The sequence below is a fragment of the Mustelus asterias genome, unplaced genomic scaffold (assembly GCF_964213995.1).
Source record: "Mustelus asterias unplaced genomic scaffold, sMusAst1.hap1.1 HAP1_SCAFFOLD_2225, whole genome shotgun sequence".
Taxonomy (NCBI): Eukaryota; Metazoa; Chordata; class Chondrichthyes; order Carcharhiniformes; family Triakidae; genus Mustelus; species Mustelus asterias.
This window is the reverse complement of record NW_027592170.1, coordinates 13,752-39,620: the sequence shown is the minus strand read 5'-3', so window position 1 is coordinate 39,620 and position 25,869 is coordinate 13,752. Positions and strand designations below refer to the sequence as shown.

General features: G+C 54.4%; 1 protein-coding gene across 3 annotated transcripts; it reads right to left on the bottom strand.

The window, feature by feature from the left end:
* Nucleotides 1-3,603: 3,603 nt before the first annotated feature.
* On the bottom strand, nt 3,604-25,481 carry LOC144489476 (uncharacterized). 3 transcript variants are annotated; one of them, XM_078207339.1, is made up of 8 exons: nt 25,025-25,213; nt 19,596-19,859; nt 15,582-15,668; nt 11,106-11,396; nt 9,091-9,242; nt 7,757-7,860; nt 6,319-6,502; nt 3,604-4,297 (listed from the first exon to the last, which is right to left on the bottom strand). In XM_078207339.1, exons 1-7 carry the CDS (start codon nt 25,077-25,079, stop codon nt 6,319-6,321), a joined length of 1,137 nt encoding a protein of 378 aa, XP_078063465.1. In that variant the 5' UTR covers nt 25,080-25,213; the 3' UTR covers nt 3,604-4,297. The 3 variants fall into 3 exon arrangements, with proteins under 3 accessions (XP_078063465.1, XP_078063467.1, XP_078063466.1); XM_078207341.1 differs by lacking the exon at nt 19,596-19,859 and having other exon boundaries at nt 25,025-25,196; XM_078207340.1 differs by lacking the exons at nt 3,604-4,297; nt 19,596-19,859 and having other exon boundaries at nt 6,175-6,502; nt 25,025-25,481.
* Nucleotides 25,482-25,869: the final 388 nt, after the last annotated feature.

Genomic DNA, 25,869 nt, shown 5'->3' with positions numbered 1-25,869 from the left:
CGATTCAAGATGGCCAGCGATTCAAGATGGCAGCGATTCAAGATGGCAGCGATTCAAGATGGCAGTGATTCAAGATGGCAGCGATTCAAGATGGCAGAGATTCAAGATGGCAGCGATTCAAGATGACCAGCGATTCAAGATGGCCAGCGATTCAAGATGGCCAGCGATTCAAGATGGCAGCGATTCAAGGTGGCCAGCGATTCAAGATGGCCAGCGATTCAAGATGGCCAGCGATTCAAGATGGCAGCGATTCAAGATGGCAGCGATTCAAGATGGCCAGCGAATCAAGATGGCCAGCGATTCAAGGTGGCCAGCGATTCAAGATGGCAGCGATTCAAGATGACCAGCAATTCAAGATGGCAGCGATTCAAGATGGCAGCGATTCGAGATGACCAGCGATTCAAGATGGCAGCGATTCAAGATGGCAGCGATTCAAGATGGCAGCGATTCAAGATGGCAGCGATTCGAGATGGCAGCAATTCAAGATGACCAGCGATTCAAGATGGCAGCGATTCGAGATGGCAGCGATTCGAGATGGCAGCGATTCAAGATGGCCAGCGATTCAAGATGGCAGCGATTCAAGATGGCAGCGATTCAAGATGGCAGCGATTCAAGATGGCCAGCGATTCAAGATGGCCAGCGATTCAAGATGGCAGCGATTCAAGATGGCAGCGATTCAAGATGGGCAGCGATTCAAGATGGCAGCGATTCAAGATGGCAGCGATTCAAGATGGCAGCGATTCAAGATGGCAGCGATTCAAGATGGCAGCGATTCAAGATGGCAGCGATTCAAGATGGCAGTTATTCAAGATGGCAGCGATTCAAGATGGCAGCGATTCAAGATGGCAGCGATTCAAGATGGGCAGCAACGCCCACGTCCCATGAATGAATAACAAAAAAGTGTCTCTCTTCATAATCTGTTAAAGTGCGTGTGAGAAGGGGGAATATCGGAGCTTCAGCAACTCCGACTGGTTAAATCAGAATAACTCCCTGAGACTCTGTAAAAGCAACAAGTAACTTTATTTATCTAACTAATAGTGAACAGGTTAACGAAACTATTCCCAACCCGATAAAACACCATTCTAATGGAATGCTGCTTCGATCAATCCCATTCCCGCTTATTCACCAAAAAATAGAATTGTTCGTCACTCTCTAAATTACAACCAGGTTTTATCTTCCGGAACCATCTAGGCTTCTCTGTTGAATCTTCTGTCTGGACTTCTTTCTTCTTTGGTACCTTTGCGATCGAGATGAGGCTTTGCCTTAAGACATAAATGAGGCTGTTAGTCTGGCAGGTGGCCGTTGCTGTCTTTGCCTCTTGTCCCACTGCCTGTTCTTTTATACCTGTGATGACGCATCCACATCCCCCACAATATGATTGGTTCTCAGGTTACCAAAACATCAATTTGAAATCTAACAAGTGCCTGATGTAAACTGATTGGCTAAAATTCAAAAACAGCCTGTTGTCTGGGCAACACTGCTGTCTGGCCTTTGGTGCAATGTTTCAGTTTGTGTACTCTATATGCACCTGCATTTTCTTTTTAGAAGAACAAAGAACAATACAGCACAGGAACAGGCCCTTCGGCCCTCCAAGCCCGCGCCGCTCCCTGGTCCAAACTAGACCATTCTTTTGTATCCCTCCATTCCCACTCCGTTCATATGGCTGTCTAGATAAGTCTTAAACGTTCCCAGTGTGTCCGCCTCCACCACCTTGCCCGGCAGCGCATTCCAGGCCCCCACCACCCTCTGTGTAAAATATGTCCGTCTGATATCTGTGTTAAACCTCCCCCCCCTCACCTTGAACCTATGACCCCTCGTGAATGTCACCACCGACCTGGGGAAAAGCTTCCCACCGTTCACCCTATCTATGCCTTTCATAATTTTATACACCTCTATTAAGTCTCCCCTCATCCTCCGTCTTTCCAGGGAGAACAACCCCAGTTTACCCAATCTCTCCTCATAACTAAGCCCCTCCATACCAGGTAACATCCTGGTAAACCTCCTCTGTACTCTCTCCAAAGCCTCCACGTCCTTCTGGTAGTGCGGCGACCAGAACTGGACGCAGTATTCCAAATGCGGCCGAACCAACGTTCTATACATCTGCAACATCAGACCCCAACTTTTATACTCTATGCCCCGTCCTATAAAGGCAAGCATGCCATATGCCTTCTTCACCACCTTCTCCACCTGTGACGTCACCTTCAAGGATCTGTGGATTTGCACACCCGGGTCCCTCTGCGTATCTACACCCTAAACTCTTAAGTAGAGAAAAAAACACTACCTTTTTTCAAGGAACCATGCAACACTTTCACCTCTTTTTACAATTTTACAAACACCAACTTCACAATGTTAATGAAGCAGGAATCTCTTCGGGCGAATGTTCGGAAAGGATAATTTTAACTGTGTAACTGTAATCTTGTGTGTTTTAGTTTTCTTTTCTTAAGAGATGTTTTAGCTGAGCATGCCAAATCCCCAAAAGTGTGACTGAAATTTGTGCTTTCTCATGTCAGTGGGGAGGTGATGGCCTATGGTATTATCGCCAGACTATTAATCCAGAAAGGCAGCTCATGGTCAGGGTTCAAATCCCACCATGGTAGATGGTGGAATTTGAATTCAATTCAAAGCAAAATCTGGAATTAAGACTCTACTGAGAACACAAGTTCTCAAGAGGTCCAGATGATCAACTTAGCTTAAGATAAAGCAGAACCGAAACAATAAGTTTTGTTAACAAGCTCAGTCGTTGCTAGGGGGGCGTAATTGGCTAATGATGTGATGACTGCTAATGTCTGTACTTGTTGAAATTGGCAAATGATGTGATAACTGCGAATGTCTGTACTTGTAGACTCTTTGAAATGTATAAAAGAAGCTCAGCTGCCATTTTTAAAATTGAGAAGGTGACTGCGAGCACTGCGGAGTGCCAAGCGCTTCTCCCAAAGCTTTGTCCAATAAACTGCATGTTGAATCTTTAAATCTGACTCCGAGCGGTGATTTCCCACAACAGCAGTATTGTGTGATTCGGTGAATGTTCAGTAAGGATAACTTTAACTGTGTAAATGTAATCTTGTGTGTTTTAGTTTTTTTTCTTTACAGATGTTTTAACTTAACATGTCAAATCCCCAAAAGTGTGACTGAAATTTATGCTTTCTCACTTCAGCGGGAAGGCAATGGCCTAGTGGTATTATCGCCGGACTATTAATCCAGAAACGCAGCTGATGTTCGGGGTTCGAATCCCGCCACGGCAGAGGGGGGAATTTCAATTCCATAAAAAATACCTGGAATTAAGAATCTACTGATGACCATGAAACCATTGTCGATTGTGGGGAAAAACCCACCTGGTTCACTGATGTCCTTGAGGGAAGGAAATCTGCTGTCCTTACCCGGTCTGGCCTACATGTGACTCCAGAGCCACTGCAATGTGGTTGACTCTCAACTGCCCTCTGAAATGGCCGAGGGAGACACTCAGTTCCAGGGCAACTAGGGATGGGCAATGAATGCTGGCCAGCCAGCGACGCCCATGTCCCACAAATGAATAAAAAATAAACCTTCTTATGGTTCTTAACCGAGACCCTTAATCCAGTTAATTCATAGACAAAAAAAACTTTTATCTGTAAATCAAATCACGTTTTTATTAGGAAAATGTAGAAGAACATTACATACTTTAATTACTGTTGTAAGACAAATTCCCTTAGACATAATCACAAGTAAATGATTCCATTCCCCTATACATCTACTAAAAGATATTTGCAAACATAGATTTTAAAGACTTGTACTTTACTAATGGACCTGTAGGGGTGCAGCTACCCACTCATGCTGGACTGGCAGGGAGAAGGACCAGACTTCCCCAATCTCCTTTCTCCTTCTTTCCTTCTGTTCTCCTCTTCCGATCCTGTCACCCAAAGCTCCAGAATTTATTCTCTGGAGCCTGGCTGGAACACATGCATTCCCGCACGTAGGCACTGACATATCGTTCCGATTGGTTCATTCCACACACCTACACACTCAAACTCAGCCTCCCGGATCCATTCCGGATCTGACTCCCTCTCCGTCTGATCGGTTTGGAATGTCCGGGAAGCGGTGCTACACCTTCTCCCTCGAAGGCAGCCGTTATCCAGAACCCCGCTGACTTTATCATCGGTTGGAAAACCAAAGATGTTTGTGACAACTGAGAGAAGCAGTTCGCCTACCCTCAGGCTGGAGTTAAAAACGTTTTGTCCTGAAGTTAGCCCATATTTCCAATCTGGCCTCAGTACTGTCCTTCCTTCGTTTGGCCGTTTAGCATGAGACTAGAGCTGGCCGACTACAGGGTAAAGTACAAAAATTAAAGAGTTGTGATAGCTTGCCAAGTTTCCCTTTGAGAGTTCTCACCAGAGATTTACCACCTGCCCGATTGTAAGACTGAATTGATTTGATTTATTATTGTCATGTGTATTGGGACAGTAAGAAGTCTCACAACACCAATCGAAAGTCCCAACAGGTTTACCTGGAATCACGAGCTTTCGGAGCGCTGCTCCTTCACCAAGACTCACCTGATGAAGGGGCAGCGCTCCGAAAGCTTGTGATTTGGAGATGCCGGCATTGGTACCAAAGATGACAAAGCTTGTGATTCCAAATAAACCTGTTGGACTTGATTTGGACAACGCCGGCATCTCCACATTAAATATATTGGGATATAGTGAGAAGTATTGATTCCTACATGCTATACAGACAAAGCGTACCGTTCATAGAGTACAGAAGGGAGAAGGAAAGGAGAGGGTGCAGAATGTAGTGTTACAGTCAGAGCTAGGGTGTAGAGAAAGATTCGCTGAATGCGAGGTAGGTCCATTCAAAAGTCTGACAGCAGCAGGGAAGAAGCTGTTCTTGAATCGGTTGGTTCGTGACCTCAGACTTTTGTATCTTTTTCCCGATGGAAGAAGGTGGAAGAGAGAATGTCCGGGGTGTGTGGGGGGGTCCTTGATTATGCCGGCTGCTTTTCCCGAGGCAGCGGGAAGTGTAGACGGAGTCAATGGATGGGAGGCTGGTTTGCGCGATGGGACTGGGCTATGTTCACAACCCTTTGTAGTTCCTTGCGGTCTTGGGCAGAGCAGGAGCCCCAGACCGAGCTGTGATACACCCGGAAAGGATGCTTTCTATGGGGCATCTGTAAAAGTTAGTGAGAGTTGTTGACATGCCAAACGTCCTTAAACGGTGGCACATTGGTTCGTACTGCTGCCTCATCGTGCCAGACACTTGGGTTTGATTTCCGGCTTCCCTCGGTTAGACCCACACTGGGAGCACCGTGCACAGTTCCGGTCTCCGTATCCCTCGGTTAGACCCACACTGGAAGCACCGTGCACAGTTCCGGTCTCCGTATCCCTCGGTTAGACCCACACTGGGAGCACCGTGCACAGTTCCGGTCTCCGTATCCCTCGGTTAGACCCACACTGGGAGCACCGTGCACAGTTCCGGTCTCCCTATCCCTCGGTTAGACCCACACTGGAAGCACCGTGCACAGTTCCGGTCTCCGTATCCCTCGGTTAGACCACACTGGGAGCACCGTGCACAGTTCCGGTCTCCGTATCCCTCGGTTAGACCACACTGGGAGCACCGTGCACAGTTCCGGTCTCCGTATCCCTCGGTTAGACCACACTGGGAGCACCGTGCACAGTTCCAGTCTCCATATCCCTCGGTTAGACCACACTGGGAGCACCGTGCACAGTTCCGGTCTCCGTATCCCTCAGTTAGACCACATTGGAAGCACCGTGCACAGTTCCGGTCTCCGTATCCCTCGGTTAGACCCACACTGGAAGCACCGTGCACAGTTCCAGTCCCCGTATCCCTCGGTTAGACCCACACTGGGAGCACTGTGCACAGTTCTGGTCTCCGTATCCCTCGGTTAGACCACACTGGGAGCACCGTGCACAGTTCCAGTCCCCGTATCCCTCGGTTAGACCACACTGGGAGCACCGTGCACAGTTCCGGTCTCCGTATCCCTCGGTTAGACCCACACTGGGAGCACCGTGCACAGTTCCGGTCTCCGTATTCCTCGGTTAGACCCACACTGGGAGCACCGCGCACAGTTCCGGTCTCCGTATCCCTCGGTTAGACCCACACTGGGAGCACCGCGCACAGTTGTAGTCACCATTGCAAAAGGGGACAGAGATTCTCATGACAAGATTGTCAGAACATTTCCAGGAATGATGACTTGTAGGTGTTTTATTTAGTGAGCCTAGCGGCCAAGTCTGAATACAAGAGTGTGAAAACAGGAAGTGATGGTGTTGTAACAGCGACACCGGGGAGTAGAGAGTTCAAAACGTTTCTTAAATAGAAGAATTCACAGACCTATTGACAAAGAAACGCCTCAAGTCCAAATCGCCGTGCCAGGTACTCAAATAAGCTGGTTTGACAAATCCAGCGGTGTCTGGCAGAGCAGACATCATTGTTCCATTTGTTGGGATGGTATCGCGCCCCTTTGGTGATGCACCGTTCCACGCCCCGGTTATTTGGCTCCCCCATGGCCCAAAACCTGCCGGGAAAAAGCAACAAGTCAGCAAGTCGCTGGCGTGGGAACCGTCGAGATCCTTTCCCGGCCAATCAACCCTCCTCTTCCTCCTCCTCCCGAACTTGTTCTCTATTGCAACCCCCTCCCCAGGGCCCGGTGGTCTCACTTGGCACTAAATAATACGGCCAGAATCCCGGGAACCCCGTTACACTGGACACCAAGGGACAACTCCCCCTAACCCGCACATCTCTGGACACTAAGGGGCAATTTAGCATGGCCAATCCCCCTAACCCGCACAACTCTGGACACTAAGGGGCAATTTACCACGGCCAATCCACCTGACCTGTACATCTTTGGACACTAAGGGGCAATTTAACACGGCCAATCCACCTAACCTACATATCTTTGGACCCACTAAGGGACAATTTAGCACAGCCAATCCACCTAACCTGCACATCTTTTGGACTGTGGGAGGAAACCGGAGCACCCGGAGGAAACCCACGCAGACACGGGGAGAACGTGCAGACTCCGCACAGTGACCCGAGCCGGGAACTGAACCCGGTTCCCTGGCGCTGTGAGGCAGCAGCGCTAACACTCTGTATAAACTATCTAATTGTGGCAGGGCTGATTACATGGACTAGACCAGGAAAGTAAAAAGATCGTGGGAGCCACATGCAGAATGAGATAAGGAGAAAACTAATCATTGGACCAGTTCAGAGGCTGGGAATCCTGCGGAGAGTAACTCACTTCCTGACTCCCCGCAAAGTCTGTCCCACCGTCTACAAGGACACAAGTCAGGAGTGAGATGGGACACTCTCCACTCGCCTGGATGAGCGCGGCTCCCAACAACACTGGAGAAGCTCCACACCATCCAGGACAAAGCAGCCCCCCCTCCCCCCGCTCGATCGACACGCTCACCCCCACCTTCAGTATTCACTCCCTCCACGACTGACACGCAGCGGCAGCCCGTGTGTGGGTGGTGTACCAACAGCACCCACACATGGAGACCGCTGCGGGTTCAAGATGGCGGCCATCAGTAGATAACATCAGGGCAGGCTTCAACACCATGGTTTAAACAAAGGCCCGTGTGACTTCACAACAGCCGTGGAGAGCTCCGAGGCGTCTCTGAGTGGGGAGGTTGCTGTTTATTGACCATCCCTTTGCTGCCGGGGTTGGTGTCGGGGTGGATGTGGTGAGTCACCAGTCCTGTAGGCACTGCAGGCCGGTGATGAAGCCTGGGGCCTTCCCTGCCCTCGCTGCGGGCCAGAGGGTACTTACCCCTTCCCCAACCGCTCGCCATCCACCCAGAGGCAGACGCCAACTTGGTCCAGGTCAGTTAACCCGATCCAGCGCTTCTCACTGTCGTGATTCGCAATGAAGTTCTGGAGGACAAGAGAACAAGTGTGAGGGAATTCGAAACGGAGGGAGAACGTCAGCAATGTACGCCGGCCCTTCACCAGAGCTCCAGGTGTCTCCTACCATCCTGAGGTGGTCATCAAGGAAGTCTATCTAACCCCCTCTCTCACACACACAACTCCGGTATCTCAGCGCTCCCTCAGCACTGACCCTCCCACAGTGCGGCGCTCCCTCAGCACTGACTCTCCACAGTGCGGCGCTCCCTCAGCACTGACCCTCCCACAGTGCGGCGCTCCCTCAGCACTGACCCTCCCACAGTGCGGCGCTCCCTCAGCACTGACCCTCCCACAGTGCGGAGCTCCCTCAGCACTGACCCTCCCACAGTGCGGCACTCCCTCAGCACTGACCCTCCCACAGTGCGGCGCTCCCTCAGCACTGACCCTCCCACAGTGCGGCGCTCCCTCAGCACTGACCCTCCCACAGTGCGGCATTCCCTCAGCACTGACCCTCCCACAGTGCGGCACTCCCTCAGCACTGACCCTCCCACAGTGCGGCGCTCCCTCAGCACTGACCCTCCCACAGTGCGGCGCTCCCTCAGCACTGACCCTCCCACAGTGCGGCACTCCCTCAGCACTGACCCTCCCACAGTGCGGCGCTCCCTCAGCACTGACCCTCCCACAGTGCGGCGCTCCCTCAGCACTGACCCTCCCACAGTGCGGCGCTCCCTCAGCACTGACCCTCCCACAGTGCGGCACTCCCTCAGCACTGACCCTCCCACAGTGCGGCACTCCCTCAGCACTGACCCTCCCACAGTGCGGCGCTCCCTCAGCACTGACCCTCCCACAGTGCGGCACTCCCTCAGCACTGACCCTCCCACAGTGCGGCGCTCCCTCAGCACTGACCCTCCCACAGTGCAGCACTCCCTCAGCACTGACCCTCCCACAGTGCGGCACTCCCTCAGCACTGACCCTCCCACAGTGCGGCACTCCCTCAGCACTGACCCTCCCACAGTGCGGCGCTCCCTCAGCACTGACCCTCCCACAGTGCGGCGCTCCCTCAGCACTGACCCTCCCACAGTGCAGCACTCCCTCAGCACTGACCCTCCCACAGTGCGGCGCTCCCTCAGCACTGACCCTCCCACAGTGCAGCACCCCTATTTCACGCGTCCCCTGCTGACTGAGGGAGGGTAGAACCTCTGGCCGGCCTGAGATAGGCTTTATGCTGACCGCCCCCTTCTCCCCCCCATCACTCCCTACCTGCTGGCTCTGGCTGGTCACTATGGCGAGGGTGCTATTATTAGCCACGCAGGAGTGGTTGGCACCATGCCATTCGCTCGGCTCCGTTGAGAAGTAGTAACAGGTCTTGTTGAATTCTGACCAGCCCCAGGGGCAAGTGCTGTTGATGCCATCTGCAATTAGGGCAAACAAGATGGTTTAACCTCCATTGCAACCCTGGATCCCGTAACAGCACCATCCCTCCGTCCCCGAAACAGCACCATCCCTCCATCCCCGAAACAGCACCATCCCTCCATCCCCGAAACAGCACCATCCCTCCATCCCCGAAACAGCACCATCCCTCCATCCCCGAAACAGCACCATCCCTCCATCCCCGAAACAGCACCTTCCCTCCATCCCCGAAACAGCACCATCCCTCCATCCCCGAAACAGCACCATCCCTCCATCCCCGAAACAGCCCCATGCACCAACTTTTTACAGACGCGCCACAGAAAGCATCCTTTCCGGGTGTATCACAGCTCGGTCTGGGGCTCCTGCTCTGCCCAAGACCGCAAGAAACTACAAAGGGTCGTGAATGTAGCCCAGTCCCATCACGCAAACCCAGCCTCCCATCCATTGACTCCGTCTCCACTTCCCGCTCCCTCGGGAAAAGCAGCCGGCATAATCAAGGACCCCCCCCCCCCCCCACACACCCCGGACATTCTCTCTTCCACCTTCTTCCGTCGGGAAAAAGATATAAAAGTCTGAGGTCACGGACCGACCGACTCAAGAACAGCTTCTTCCCTGCTGCCGTCAGACTTTTGAATGGACCGACCTTATATTAAGCTGATCTTTCTCTGCACCCGAGCTGTGACTGTAACTGGGGAGGCGATGGCCTGGTGACATAATCGCTAGGCTATTAATCCAGAAACTCAGCTCATGTTCTGGGGACCCCGGGTTCGAATCCCGCCCACGGCAGGTGGTGGAATTTGAATTCAATAAAAAAAAAAATATCTGGAATTAAGAATCTACTGATGACCCCTTGTCGATTGTCAGATAAACCCATCTGGTTCCCTTTAGGGAAGGAAATCTGCCGTCCTGACCCTGGCCTGGCCTGCATGTGTCCCACAGCGATGTGGTTTACTCAGTACTGCCCTCCAAGGGTAACTAGGGATGGGCAGTAAATGCTGGCCCGGCCAGCGACGCCCGTGTCCCACAAATGAATAAAAAAAATTACACTCTGCTCTCTCCCCTTTCCTTCTCCCCTCTGTACTCTATGAACGGTGTGCTTTGTCTGTAAAGCACGCAAGAAACAATACTTTTCACTGAGTCCCAATACATGTGACAATAATAAATCAAATCAAGTCTCCAAGATGCATCGCAGCGACTCACCAAGGCTCCTTCGACAGCACCTTCCAAACCCCCCACCTCTACCCACCGAGAAGGACAAGGGTGGGGTGGGCAGCAGACGCATGGGGAACACCCACCGCCTGCAAGTTCCCCTCCGAGCCTCCCACACCATCCTGACTTGGAAATATATTGCCCGTTCCTTTACTGTGGCTGGGGTCAAAATCCTGGAACTCCCTCCCAAACAGGGCTGTATTTTTTTATTCAGTGATGGGACACGGGCATCGCTGGACGGGCCACCATTCATTGCCCATCCCTAGTTGCCCTTGGGGGGGAAGTTGAGAGTCAACCATATTGCTGTGGTTCTGGAGTCAGATATAGGCCCAGGCCAGGGTAAGGACGGCAGATTTCCTTCCCTAAAGGGAACCAGATGGGTTTTTCTGACAATTGACAATGAGTCAGATTCTTAATTCCAGATATTTTTTATTGAATTCAAATTCCACCACCTGCCGTGGGCGGGATTCAAACCCGGGGTCCCCAGAACGTTAGCTGAGCTTCTGGATTAATAGTCTGGCGATAATATCACGAGACCATCGCTGGACGCACGCACGCACGGGGACTGCAGCGGGTTCAAGATGGTGGCTTCCCCGCATGGACAGGCCTTGGTTTCGGGAGATCTAAACACCACCCAACCGTCATCTCACACTTACCATCAACGAGGGTGTTCAATAATTCACGGGTCCTGACCAACAACTGGCCGCAGCTCTTGTTTTGACGGCTGTAATCATGTTCCAATCGACTGTAGTTGGCCTGTAGTCTGTTGTGCCCTTCTTCCAATTGGCTGTAGTTGGCCCGTAGACTGTTGTGCCCTTCTTCCAATTGGCTGTAGTTGGCCCGTAGACTGTTGCGCTCTTCTTTCAATTGGTTGTAGTTTGCCTGTAGGCTGTTGTATCTGTGCTCCAATTGGCTGTGCTTAGCCTGGAGCTGATGGTAGTTCGAGCCTAGAGTTCAGAGGGTAAAGTTCAAGGTCAGTGTTGGGTTCAGCGGTGATTCTGAGTGACCCACGTTCCTGGTGTTTGGGCGGTACAGCGCGCCGTCACTCCCGGAGGAGACGACTGAGGGTTGGAGAATGACTGGGAGGGTCTTCCCCGGTGACTGTCGACAGCGGGGGACAAATATATCCCCCGGAATTCCCCCAATCGCTCCCTCCAAATCCCTCACTGTCTCCTCCACTCCCTCACCTCACACCAAATTCTCTCTGTCTCTCTCCCCGCCTTCCAGCACCCTCAATATCCCTCACTCCCTCCTTCAATCACCCTCAATATCCCTCACTCCCTCCTTCAATCACCCTCAATATCCCTCACTGTCTCCTTCAATCGCCCTCAATATCCCTCACTCCCTCCTTTCCAGCACCCTCAATATCCCTCACTCCCTCCTTCAATCACCCTCAATATCCCTCACTCCCCCCTTCAATCACCCTCAATATCCCTCACTCCCTCCTTCAATCACCCTCAATATCCCTCACTCCCTCCTTCAATCACCCTCAATATCCCTCACTCCCTCCTTCAATCACCCTCAATATCCCTCACTCCCTCCTTCAATCATCCTCAATATCCCTCACTCCCTCCTTCAATCACCCTCAATATCCCTCACTCCCTCCTTCAATCACCCTCAATATCCCTCACTCCCTCCTTCAATCACCCTCAATATCCCTCACTCCCTCCTTCAATCACCCTCAATATCCCTCACTCCCTCCTTCAATCACCCTCAATATCCCTCACTCCCTCCTTCAATCACCCTCAATATCCCTCACTCCCTCCTTCAATCACCCTCAATATCCCTCACTCCCTCCTTCAATCACCCTCACTATCCCTCACTCCCTCCTTCAATCACCCTCAATATCCCTCACTTCCTCCTTCAATCACCCTCACTATCCCTCACTCCCTCCTTCAATCACCCTCAATATCCCTCACTGCCTCCTTCAATCACCCTCAATATCCCTCACTCCCTCCTTCAATCACCCTCAATATCCCTCACTCCCTCCTTCAATCACCCTCAATATCCCTCACTCCCTCCTTCAATCACCCTCAATATCCCTCACTGCCTCCTTCCAGCACCCTCAATATCCCTCACTCGTTCCTTCAATCACCCTCAATATCCCTCACTCCCTCCTTCAATCACCCTCAATATCCCTTACTCCCCCCTTCAATCACCCTCAATATCCCTCACTCCCTCATCTACATCCCTCTCCCCTCCTGCACCCAATTCCCTCACTGCCTCCTTCAATCACACTCAATATCCCTCACTCCCTCCTCCTCACCTCTGCTGCACCCAATTCCCTCATTTCCTACCACTCTCAATCTCCCTCCACCTCAGGCCTCACCCCCTTCCCCTGTCTGTTCTATTAATGACCAGGGGGCACAGGTTTAAGGTGCGAGGGGCAAGGTTTAAAGGAGATGTATGAGCCAGGTTTTTTACACAGAGGATGGTGGGAGCCTGGAACTCGCTGCCGGGGGAGGTTGTGGAAGCGGAAACGACAGTGACTTTTAAGGGGCATCTGGACAAATACATGAATCGGGATGGGAATAGGGTCCCCGGAAGGGGAGGGGGTTTTAGTCCAGAGGGGCAGCATGGTTGGTGCAGGCTTGGAGAGGCCAAAATGCCTGTTCCTGTGCTGGGATTTTCTTCGTTCTTTGTCTGATTCCCTCCCTCCCTCCATCTCACCTTCACAAACCCTTCATTGTCCACTCCCGCTCCCTTCTCAACTCACCCACTTGAAGCAAAAGCGCCGCACTGTGGGAGGGTCGGTGCTGAGGGAGCGCCGCACTGTGGGAGGGTCAGTGCTGAGGGAGCGCCGCACTGTGGGAGGGTCAGTGCTGAGGGAGCGCCGCACTGTGGGAGGGTCAGTGCTGAGGGAGCGTCGCACTGTGGGAGGGTCAGTGCTGAGGGAGCGCCGCACTGTGGGAGGGTCGGTGCTGAGGGAGCGCCGCACTGTGGGAGGGTCAGTGCTGAGGGAGCGTCGCACTGTGGGAGGGTCAGTGCTGAGGGAGCGCCGCACTGTGGGAGGGTCAGTGCTGAGGGAGCGCCGCACTGTGGGAGGGTCAGTGCTGAGGGAGCGCCGCACTGTGGGAGGGTCAGTGCTGAGGGAGCGCCGCACTGTGGGAGGGTCAGTGATGAGGGAGCGCCGCACTGTGGGAGGGTCGGTGCTGAGGGAGCGCCGCACTGTGGGAGGGTCAGTGATGAGGGAGCACCGCACTGTGGGAGGGTCAGTGCTGAGGGAGTGCCGCACTGTGGGAGGGTCAGTGCTGAGGGAGCGCCGCACTGTGGGAGGGTCAGTGCTGAGGGAGCGCCGCACTGTGGGAGGGTCAGTGCTGAGGGAGCGCCGCACTGTGGGAGGGTCGGTGCTGAGGGAGCGCCGCACTGTGGGAGGGTCAGTGCTGAGGGAGCGCCGCACTGTGGGAGGGTCGGTGCTGAGGGAGTGCCGCACTGTGGGAGGGTCGGTGCTGAGGGAGCGCCGCACTGTGGGAGGGTCAGTGCTGAGGGAGCGCCGCACTGTGGGAGGGTCAGTGCTGAGGGAGCGCCGCACTGTGGGAGGGTCAGTGCTGAGGGAGCGCCGCACTGTGGGAGGGTCAGTGCTGAGGGAGCGCCGCACTGTGGGAGGGTCAGTGCTGAGGGAGCGCCGCACTGTGGGAGGGTCAGTGCTGAGGGAGCACCGCACTGTGGGAGGGTCAGTGCTGAGGGAGCGCTGCACTGTGGGAGGGTCAGTGCTGAGGGAGCGCCGCACTGTGGGAGGGTCAGATCTGAGGGAGCGCCGCACTGTGGGAGGGTCAGTGCTGAGGGAGCTCCGCACTGTGGGTGGGTCAGTGCTGAGGGAGCGCCGCACGTGGGAGGGTCAGTGCTGAGGGAGCTCCGCACTGTGGGTGGGTCAGTGCTGAGGGAGCGCCGCACTGTGGGAGGGTCAGTGCTGAGGGAGCTCCGCACTGTGGGATGGTCAGTGCTGAAGGAGCGCCGCACTGTGGGAGGGTCAGTGCTGAGGGAGCGCCGCACTGTGGGTGGGTCAGTGCTGAGGGAGCGCCGCACTGTGGGAGGGTCAGTGCTGAGGGAGCGCCGCACTGTGGGTGGGTCAGTGCTGAGGGAGCGCCGCACTGTGGGAGGGTCAGTGCTGAAGGAGCGCCGCACTGTGGGAGGGTCGGTGCTGAGGGAGCGCCGCACTGTGGGAGGGTCAGTGCTGAGGGAGCACCGCACTGTGGGAGGGTCGGTGCTGAGGGAGCGCCGCACTGTGGGAGGGTCGGTGCTGAGGGAGCGCCGCACTGTGGGAGGGTCAGTGCTGAGGGAGCGCCGCACTGTGGGAGGGTCAGTGCTGAGGGAGCGTCGCACTGTGGGAGGGTCAGTGCTGAGGGAGCGCCGCACTGTGGGAGGGTCAGTGCTGAGGGAGCGTCGCACTGTGGGAGGGTCTGTGCTGAGGGAGCGCCGCACTGTGGGAGGGTCAGTGCTGAAGGAGTGCCGCACTGTGGGAGGGTCAGTGCTGAGGGAGTGCCGCACTGTGGGAGGGTCAGTGCTGAGGGAGTGCCGCACTGTGGGAGGGTCAGTGCTGAGGGAGCGCCGCACTGTGGGAGGGTCAGTGCTGAGGGAGCTCCGCACTGTGGGTGGGTCAGTGCTGAGGGAGCGCCGCACTGTGGGAGGGTCAGTGCTGAAGGAGCGCTGCACTGTGGGAGGGTCGGTGCTGAGGGAGTGCCGCACTGTGGGAGGGTCGGTGCTGAGGGAGTGCCGCACTGTGGGAGGGTCAGTGCTGAGGGTCAGTGCTGAGGGAGCGCCGCACTGTGGGAGGGTCGGTGCTGAGGGAGTGCCGCACTGTGGGTCAGTGCTGAGGGAACACCGCACTGTGGGAGGGTCAGTGCTGAGGGAGCGCCGCACTGTGGGAGGGGCAGTGCTGAGGGAGCGCCGCACTGTGGGAGGGTCAGTGCTGAGGGAGTGCCGCACTGTGGGAGGGTCAGTGCTGAGGGAGTGCCGCAGTGTGGGAGGGTCAGTGCTGAGGGAGCGCCGCACTGTGGGAGGGGCAGTGCTGAGGGAGCGCCGCACTGTGGGAGGGTCAGTGCTGAGGGAGTGCCGCACTGTGGGAGGGTCAGTGCTGAGGGAGCGCCGCACTGTGGGAGAGACACTGTAAAGGGAATGAGGAAGATACTCACAAATCAGGGCAAGGGGAACCACAGCAATAATGAACGCACTGAAAAAAACCGTGGCCAATATCTTGAAGAGGTTTCTAGACGATCCTCCTGAAAAAGGGAGAGGAACTTTAACAAGAACCTTATCAAACAAATATGAAGAAGAAAACTCTCTTTCAAACCATTTGCACCACTCGCTTCTCACCGTTTGTCTTCGCTGCTCCCAATCCTGTTCCCCCAACATCTTCCCAATTTGACACTTTACGGCCCCTGGAACTCAACTGAATTCAACACCTTTCCATCATCACCTCGCTCCTCCATCTTCAACCATCTTTTCAAAAGAAACTGGACTGAACCCAGCCAGATACGGGCTGCAGGGTGGCACAGTGGGTTCGCACTGCTGCCTCACAGTGCCTGGGACCTGGGTTCGATTCCCAGCTCGGGTCACTGTCTGTGTGGAATCGGCACGTTTCACCCGGGCTCCGGTTTCCTCCCACAGTCCGAACGCCATGCTGGTTAGGGTGATTGACCATGCAAAATTGCCCCTTAGTGCTCAAAGATATACAGGTTCGGTGGATTGGCCATGTTAAATTGTCCCTTATTCGTCAAAGATGTGTAGGTTAGGTGGATTGGCCATGCTAAATTGCCCCTTAGTGTCCAAAGATGTGCAGGTTAGGTGGATTGGCCATGCTAAATTGTCCCTTAGTGTCCAAAGATGTGCAGGTTAGGTGGATTGGCCGTGCTAAATTGCCCCTTAGTGTCCAAAGATGTGTAGGTTAGGTGGATTGGCCATGCTAAATTGCCCCTTAGTGTCCAAAGATGTGTAGGTTAGGTGGATTGGCCATGCTAAATTGCCCCTTAGTGTCCAAAGATGTGCAGGTTAGGTGGATTGGCCGTGCTAAATTGTCCCTTAGTGTCCAAAGATGTGTAGGTTAGGGGGATTGGCCGTGCTAAATTGCCCCTTAGTGTCCAAAGATGTGTAGGTTAGGGGGATTGGCCGTGCTAAATTGTCCCTTAGTGTCCAAAGATGTGCAGGTTAGGTGGATTGGCCGTGCTAAATTGCCCCTTAGTGTCCAAAGATGTGCTGGTTAGGTGGATTGGCCATGCTAAATTGCCCCTTAGTGTCCAAAGATGTGTAGGTTAGGTGGATTGGCCATGCTAAATTGCCCCTTAGTGTCCAAAGATGTGCAGGTTAGGGGGATTGGCCATGCTAAATTGCCCCTTAGTGTCCAAAGATGTGCAGGTTAGGTGGATTGGCCGTGCTAAATTGCCCCTTAGTGTCCAAAGATGTGCAGGTTAGGGGGATTGGCCATGCTAAATTGCCCCTTAGTGTCCAAAGATGTGTAGGTTAGGTGGATTGGCCGTGCTAAATTGCCCCTTAGTGTCCAAAGATGTGTAGGTTAGGGGGATTGGCCATGCTAAATTGCCCCTTAGTGTCCAAAGATGTGTAGGTTAGGTGGATTGGCCGTGCTAAATTGCCCCTTAGTGTCCAAAGATGTGCAGGTTAGGGGGATTGGCCATGCTAAATTGCCCCTTAGTGTCCAAAGATGTGTAGGTTCGGTGGATTGGCCATGCTAAATTGTCCCTTAGTGTCCAAAGATGTGCAGGTTAGGGGGATTGGCCGTGCTAAATTCTTCCTCAGTGTATCTGGAGTGTGGCGACTCGGGGATTTTCACAGTAACTTCATTGCAGTGTTAATGTAAGCCAACTTGTGACACGAATAAATAAACTTGAAAAAACGATTTAAGATCCCTTAACAAAACCCATTTCACTGTAACATTCCCCTCTTTCCTTTTAATTAAGTTGCTCTGCCAACAAAAATTAATGATAAGAAATAATCGGTTAGTTGTGAACAAGGAGACAGGGTGGTGAAGAAGTCCGACGGCACGCTTGCCTTTATTGGTCGGGGCATTGAGTACAAGAGTTAGGATGTCATGTTGCAGCTTTATAAACCTCTGGTTTGGCCGCACTGAAAGACCATTGCGTTCAATTCTGGTCACCACATGACAGGAAGGATGTGGAGGCTTTGGAGAGGGTGGGGAAGAGGTTTACCAGGTGCTGCCTGGATTAGGGGCTCTGAGCTATAAGGAGAGGCTGGACAAACTCGGGTTGTTTTCTCTGGAGCGGCGGAGGCTGAGGGGAGACCTGACAGAAGTCACAGTGGTACAGAGGGTTAGCACTGCTGCCTCACAGCGCCAGGGACCTGGGTTCGATTCCTGGCTCGGGTCACTGTCTGTGCGGAGTCTGTACGTTCTCCCCGTGTCTGCGTGGGTTTCCTCCGGGTGCTCCGGTCTCCTCCCACATTCAACAGATGTGCGAGTTGCAGGATTGGCCGTGCGAAATTGTCCCTAAGTGTCCAAAGATGGTGGATTGGCTCTGCAAAATTGTCCCTCAGTAAGCTGATCTTTCTCTACACCCCAGCTGTGACTGTAACACTACATTCTGCACCCTCTCCTTTCCTTCTCTATGAACGGTATGCTTTATCTGTACAGCGCGCAAGAAACAATACTTTTCACTGTATCCCGATACACGTGACAATAATAACTCAAATCCAATCACCTCTCGATCGCAGCCGCTGGCGATCTCTGAGTATTCGCCCTCACAGAGCTTCCCGGGGTAAAGAATTCTCCACTCTCGGAGAGAGTGAATTCTACCCCAAACCCGTTTTCACTGAGTCCCTTCCCCCCTTTTATTCTGTGACAGAGAGCGGGAGAGAGACAGAGAGAGAGAGAGAGAGGGGGGAGAGAGAGAGTGAGAGAGAGAGACAGAGAGAGGGACAGAGGGACAGAGAGCGAGACAGAGAGTGAGACAGAGACAAAGAGACATTGAGAGAGAGGGAGAGAGAGAGAGCGAGACAGAGACAAGGAGACATCGAGAGAGAGGGAGAGAGAGAGGGAGAGAGCGAGAGAGGGGGAGAGAGGGAGAGAGGGAGAGAGCGAGAGAGAGCGAGAGAGAGGGAGAGAGTGAGAGAGAGGGAGAGAGTGAGAGAGAGAGAGCGAGACAGAGACAAGGAGACATCGAGAGAGAGGGAGAGAGAGAGGGAGAGAGCGAGAGAGGGGGAGAGAGTGAGAGAGGGAGAGGGAGAGAGGGAGAGAACGAGAGAGCGAGGGAGAGAGAGGGAGAGAGAGGGAGAGAAGGAGAGAGTGAGAGAGAGAGGGAGAGAGCGAGAGAGAGGGAGAGAGGGAGAGAGCGAGAGAGCGAGAGAGAGAGGGAGAGAGCAAGAGAGCGAGAGAGAGGGAGAGAGCGAGAGAGGGAGGGAGAGAGCAAGAGAGAGGGAGAGAGCGAAAGAGAGGGAGAGAGTGAGAGCGTGAGCGAGAGAGAGGGAGAGAGGGGGAGAGAGTGAGAGAGAGGGAGAGCGTGACAGAGAGGGAGAGAGGGAGAGAGAGGGAGAAAGCGAGAGAGAGTGCGAGAGGGGGAGAGAGCGAGAGAGAGAGAGAGAGAGGGAGAGAGCGAGAGAGGGAGAGAGCAAAAGAGAGAGAGAGAGCGGGAGAGAGAGAGAGAGGGCAAGTGAGAGGGAGAGAGCGAGAGAGAGGGAGAGAGCGAGAGAGAGAGGGAGAGAGCAAGAGTGAGGGAGAGAGCGAGAGCGAGAGCGAGAGAGAGGGAGAGAGGGAGAGAGAGAGCAAGAGATAGGGAGAGAGCGAGAGGGAGACAGCAAGAGGGAGGGAGACAGCGAGAGAGAGGGAGACACAGAGATAGATACAGAGAGAGACAGAGAGAGAGGCACAGAGAGAGAGGGAGACAGAGACAGAGAGAGTGACAGAGAGAGACCGAAAGATCGACTGAGACATTAACACTGCAATGAAGTTACTGTGAGAATCCCCTAGTCGCCACACCCCGGCGCCTGTTCGAGTTACACTGAGGGAGAATTTAGCACGGCCAATGTGCTGAACAGGAGTTGGCCGAGTGGACACAGGGCACTGCAGAGGGACAGCTCCCTCCCCACATCTCCCTCACAAACAACTCTGGGTCTCCGATGCACCTCAAAGTGAGACCGAGAGGCCTCACTGAACAGATCCCAAACCTACAGAAGACACAAACCATTACCTGTGACGTCCAGGTCATAGGTTACATAGTTTTCCAGAGCCCCAGGGCTGGAGAAACAGCAGGTCCACGTGCCCCGGTCTGTGTCAGTCACACCGTGGATCTGCAGGCTGTTCCCAAACACCAACGGGTGGCCCCTGCTCTTGACCTCAGCACCATCATGAGACCAATGGAATTGGTCAAGTGGGCGTGAGTGTCGAGGAATCACCGTCAGAACCAGGTGGGTCCCTTTCCGAGGGGGAGGCCCAAGATTCGGCCGGACTGCAGGACCAAAATTATACCGTCACAGGGTTAGACACAGAGTAAAGCTCCCTCTACACTGTCCCCATCAAACACTCCCAGGACAGGTACAGCACGGCGTTAGATACAGAGTAAAGCTCCCTCTACTCTGTCCCCATCAAACACTCCCAGGACAGGTACAGCACGGGGTTAGATACAGAGTAAAGCTCCCTCTACACTGTCCCCATCAAACACTCCCAGGACAGGTACAGCACGGGGTTAGATACAGAGTAAAGCTCCCTCAACACTGTCCCCATCAAACACTCCCAGGACAGGTACAGCACGGGTTAGATACAGAGTAAAGCTCCCTCGACACTGTCCCCATCAAAGACTCCCAGGACAGGGACAGCACGGGGTTAGATACAGAGTAAAGCTCCCTCTACACTGTCCCCATCAAACACTCCCAGGACAGGTACAGCACGGGGTTAGATACAGAGTAAAGCTCCCTCTACACTGTCCCCATCAAACACTCCCAGGACAGGTACAGCACGGGGTAAGATACAGAGTAAAGCTCCCTCTACACTGTCCCCCATCAAACACTCCCAGGACAGGTACAGCACGGGGTTAGATACAGAGTAAAGCTCCCTCTACACTGTCCCCATCAAACACTCCCAGGACAGGTACAGCACGGGGTTAGATACAGAGTAAAGCTCCCTCTACACTGTCCCCCATCAAACACTCCCAGGACAGGTACAGCACGGGGTTAGATACAGAGTAAAGCTCCCTCTACACTGTCCCCCATCAAACACTCCCAGGACAGGTACAGCACAGGGTTAGATACAGAGTAAAGCTCCCTCTACACTGTCCCCATCAAACACTCCCAGGACAGGTACAGCACGGGGTGAGATACAGAGTAAAGCTCCCTCTACACTGTCCCCATCAAACACTCCCAGGACAAGTACAGCACGGGGTTAGATACAGAGTAAAGCTCCCTCGACACTGTCCCCATCAAACACTCCCAGGACAAGTACAGCACGGGGTTAGATACAGAGTAAAGCTCCCTCGACACTGTCCCCATCAAACACTCCCAGGACAGGTACAGCACGGGGTTAGATACAGAGTAAAGCTCCCTCTACCGGAGTTGGTCAAAGGTTTGCCATTCTGATGAGGTCTTGGTGGTTTAATCTCGTGGGGCCGATTGTAAAAGGCAACAATGTCTAGACAATAATCCACGGACCTTGAGGGAAGCTAGTGTTGAACTTGCAGGAGCCCTGGCAGACATATTTAAAATGTCAGTATTCACGGGGGAGGTGCCGGATGATTGGAGGGTGGCTCATGTTGTTCCGTTGTTTAAAAAAGTTTCCAAAAGAAATCCGGGAAATTATAGGCCAGTAAGTTTGACGTCGGTGGTGGGCAAGTTATTGGAAGGTGTGATAAGGGATAGGATCTACAAATATTTGGATAGACAGGGACTTATTAGGGAGAGTCAACATGGCTTTGTGCGTGGTAGGTCATGTTTGACCAATCTATTAGAGTTTTTCGAGGAGGTTACCAGGAAAGTGGATGAAGGGAAGGCGGTGGATGTTGTCTACCTGGATTTCAGCAAGGCCTTTGACAAGGTCCCTCATGGGAGGTTAGTTAGGAAGGTTCAGTCGCTAGGTATACATGGGGAGGTAGTAAATTGGATAAGACACTGGCTCAATGGAAGAAGCCAGAGAGTGGTTGTGGAGGATTGCTTCTCTGAGTGGAGGCCTGTGACTAGTGGTGTGCCGCAGGGATCGGTGTTGGGTCCATTGTTGTTTGTCATCTATATCAATGATCTGGATGATAATGTGGTCAATTGGATCAGCAAGTTTGCTGATGATACAAAGATTGGAGGTGTAGTGGACAGTGAGGAAGGTTTTCAAAGCTTGCAGAGGGATTTGGACCAACTAGAAAAATGGGCTAAAAAATGGCAAATGGAATTTAACGCAGACAAGTGTGAGATATTGCACTTTGGAAGGACAAACCAAAGAAGAATGTACAGGGTAAATGGTAGGACTCTGAAGAGTGCAGTTGAACAGAGGGATTTGGGAATACAGGTACAGAATTCCCTAAAAGTGACGTCACAGGTGGATAGGGTCGTAAAGAGTACCTTTGGTACATTGGCCTTTATAAATCGGAGTATCGAGTATAAAAGTTGGAGTGTTATGGTAAGGTTATACAAGGCATTGGTGAGGCCGAATTTGGAGTATCGTGTACAGTTTTGGTCACCTAGTTACAGGAAGGATGTAAATAAGGTTGAAAGAGTGCAGAGAAGGTTCACAAGGATGTTGCCGGGACTTGAGAAGCTGAGTTACAGAGAGAGATTGAATAGGTTGGGACTTTATTCCCTGGAGCGTAGAAGATTGAGGGGAGATTTGATAGAGGTGTATAAGATTTTGATGGGTATAGATAGAGTGAATGCAAGCAGGCTTTTTCCGCTGAGGCTCGGGGAGAAAAAAACCAGAAGGCATGGGTTAAGGGTGAAAGGAGAAAAGTTTAAAGGGAATATTAGGGGGGGCTTCTTCACGCAGAGAGTGGTGGGAGTGTGGAATGAGCTGCCGGATAAAGTGGTAAATGCGGGGTCACTTTTAACATTTAAGAAAAACTTGGACGTGTTGATGGATGAGAGGGGTGTGGAGGGATATGGTCCAAGTGCAGGTCAGTGGGACGAGGCATAAAATGGTTCGGCACAGACAAGAAGGGCCAAAAGGCCTGTTTCTGAGCTGTAATTTTCTATGGTTCTATGGGTCTAGACATGTGCCAACGCTTTTCCTGTCCCGGATGAGTTCACAGCTGTAGGCGTGGGTGTAATCCGAGATGTGGAGCTGCCGGCGTTGGACTGGGGTGGGCACAGTAAGGAGTCTCACAACACCAGGTGAAAGTCCAACAGGTTCATCCGGCAGCACTAGCTTTCGGAGGACCAAGCCCCTTCTTCAGGTGAGTTACCTGGTGTTGTGAGACTCCTGACTGTGCAATCCGACAGTCAGTTCACAGACAGAATATATTGGAAACCCGCCCGAGCTGCGCACAGCAGTGAGTGTGTGGAACATATAACTCATGGGAGGGTTCGAAAGCAACATTGTTATTGTACACAATCACTGCAAGTCTCAAACACGTCACACACACTCGGCTTAACCTCTGATCACCACCTCCCTCAGTGTGACGCTCCCTCAGTGTGACGCTCCCTCAGTGTGACGCTCCCTCAGTGTGACGCCCCCTCAGTGTGACGCTCCCTCAGTGTGACGCTCCCTCAGTGTGACGCTCCCTCAGTGTGACTTCCCCTCAGCGCGGCGCTCCCTCAGTGTGACGCTCCCTCAGCGTGACTTCCCTCAGTGTGACGCTCCCTCAGTGTGACGCTCCCTCAGTGTTACGCTCCCTCAGTGTGACGCTCCCTCAGTGTGACGCTCCCTCAGTGTGACGCTCCCTCAGTGTGATGATCCCTCAGTGTGACGCTCCCTCAGTGTGACGCTCCCTCAGTGTGACGCTCCCTCAGTGTGACGCTCCCTCAGTGTGATGATCCCTCAGTGTGACGCTCCCTCAGTGTGATGATCCCTCAGTGTTACGCTCCCTCAGTGTGACGCTCCCTCAGTGTGACGCTCCCTCAGTGTGACGCTCCCTCAGTGTGATGATCCCTCAGTGTGATGATCCCTCAGTGTGACGCTCCCTCAGTGTGACGCTCCCTGACTGAGGCGCTCCCTCAGCACTGACCCTCACACAGTGCGGCGCTCCCTCAGCACTGACCCTCCCACAGTGCGGCGCTCCCTCAGCGCTGACCCTCTCACAGTGCGGCGCTCCCTCAGCACTGACCCTCCCACAGTGCGGCGCTCCCTCAGCACCGACCCTCCCACAGTGCGGCGCTCCCTCAGCGCTGACCCTCCCACAGTGCGGCGCTCCCTCAGCACTGGCCCTCCCAAAGTGCGGCGCCCCCTCAGCACTGACACTCCCACAGTGCGGCGCTCCCTCAACACTGACCCACCCACAGTGCGGCGCTCCCTCAGCACCGACACTCCCACAGTGCGGCGCTCCCTCAGCACTGACCCTCCCACAGTGCGGCGCTCCCTCAGCACTGACCCACCCACAGTGCGGCGCTCCCTCAGCACTGACCCTCCCACAGTGCGGCGCTCCCTCAGCACTGACACTCCCACAGTGCGGTGCTCCCTCAACACTGACCCACCCACAGTGCGGCGCTCCCTCAGCACCGACCCTCCCCACAGTGCGGCGCTCCCTCAGCACTGACCCTCCCACAGTGCGGCGCTCCCTCAGCACTGACCCTCCCACAGTGCGGCGCTCCCTCAGCACTGACCCTCCCACAGCGCGGCGCACCCTCAGCACTGACCCTCCCACAGTGCGGCGCTCCCTCAGCACTGACCCACCCACAGTGCGGCGCTCCCTCAGCACTGACCCTCCCACAGCGCGGCGCTCCCTCAGCACCGACCCTCCCACAGTGCGGCGCTCCCTCAGCACTGACCCTCCCACAGTGCGGCGCTCCCTCAGCACTGACCCTCCCACAGTGCGGCGCTCCCTCAGCACGGACCCTCCCACAGTGCGGCGCTCCCTCAGCACTGACCCCCCCCACAGTGCGGCGCTTCCTCAGCACTGACCCTCCCACAGTGCGGTGTTCCCTCAGCACTGACTCTCGCACAGTGTGGCGCTCCCTCAGCACTGACCCTCCCACAGTGCAGCGCTCCCTCAGCACTGACCCTCCCACAGTGCGGCGCTCCCTCAGCACCGACCCTCCCACAGTGCGACGCTCCCTCAGCACTGACCCTCCCACAGTGCGGCGCTCCCTCAGCACTGACCCTCCCACAGTGCGGCGCTCCCTCAGCACTGACCCTCCTCCCACAGTGCGGCACTCCCTCAGCACTGACCCTCCCACAGTGCGGCGTTCCCTCAGCACTGACCCTCCCACAGTGCGGCGCTCCCTCAGCACTGACCCTCCCACAGTGCGGCGCTCCCTCAGCACTGACCCTCCCACAGTGCGGCGCTCCCTCAGCACTGACCCTCCCACAGTGCGGCGCTCCCTCAGCACTGACCCTCCCACAGTGCGGCGCTCTCTCAGCACCGACCCTCCCACAGTGCGGCGCTCCCTCAGCACTGACCCTCCCACAGTGCGGCGCTCCCTCAGCACCAACCCTCCCACAGTGCGGCGCTCCCTCAGCACCGACCCACTGACAGGCAAGTACCTTCAGGAGGCTGACACTTCCTGACCTCCCAGCTCTGATACATGTTCTGCTCCATCTCCAAGCCGCGATGGTGCTTTCGATCGGGTTAGATTTCCGTCCACCTTTGCGCGCTGTCTGTTTTACTGTCGGCTGCCTCCTTCACTCTGAGCTGTTGACACTCTCTGCCTTCTGGTCATTCTGGCTCCTGTCCCGATATATAAAGGGAGCAAAAGTTGGAGGAAAACCAACCGTGACTCATTTTTCCTGGTAGTGCTCGCTTCACCAGACAGACGTTAACAGATGTTAACCCCTTGAGCGCCAGACACAGCAGATGGAGAGACACCAAGAGGTGGCGTGCACGTGTGTTCCCCTTCACCCCTCCCTATCCCTGTAACCTCCTCCAGCCCCCGACACCCCTCCCTATCTCTGTAACCTCCTCCAGCCCCTACACCCCCTCCCTATCTCTGTAACCTCCTCCAGCCCCTTCACCCCTCCCTATCCCTGTAACCTCCTCCAGCCCCCGACACCCCTCCCTATCTCTGTAACCTCCTCCAGCCCCCGACACCCCTCCCTATCTCTGTAACCTCCTCCAGCCCCTTCACCCCTCCCTATCTCTGTAACCTCCTCCAGCCCCTACACCCCTCCCTATCTCTGTAACCTCCTCCAGCCCCTACACCCCCTCCCTATCTCTGTAACCTCCTCCAGCCCCTACACCCCCTCCCTATCTCTGTAACCTCCTCCAGCCCCTACACCCCTCCCTATCTCTGTAACCTCCTCCAGCCCCCTACACCCCCTCCCTATCTCTGTAACCTCCCTCAGCCCCTACACCCCCTCCCTATCTCTGTAACCTCCCTCAGCCCCTACAC

What these genes read in the sequence shown, in the direction of transcription:
- LOC144489476 (XM_078207339.1), bottom strand. Translation starts at nt 25,079, where the DNA reads ATGGAGCAGAACATGTATCAGAGCTGGGAGGTCAGGAAGTGTCAGCCT. An exon ending in GGTTCCCCTTGCCCTGATTT is followed by an intron (nt 11,397 to 15,581) that starts GTGAGTATCTTC and finishes TCTGAACTCTAG; the next exon opens with GCTCGAACTACCATCAGCTC. An exon ending in TGACCAGCCAGAGCCAGCAG is followed by an intron (nt 7,861 to 9,090) that starts GTAGGGAGTGAT and finishes CTTGTCCTCCAG; the next exon opens with AACTTCATTGCGAATCACGA.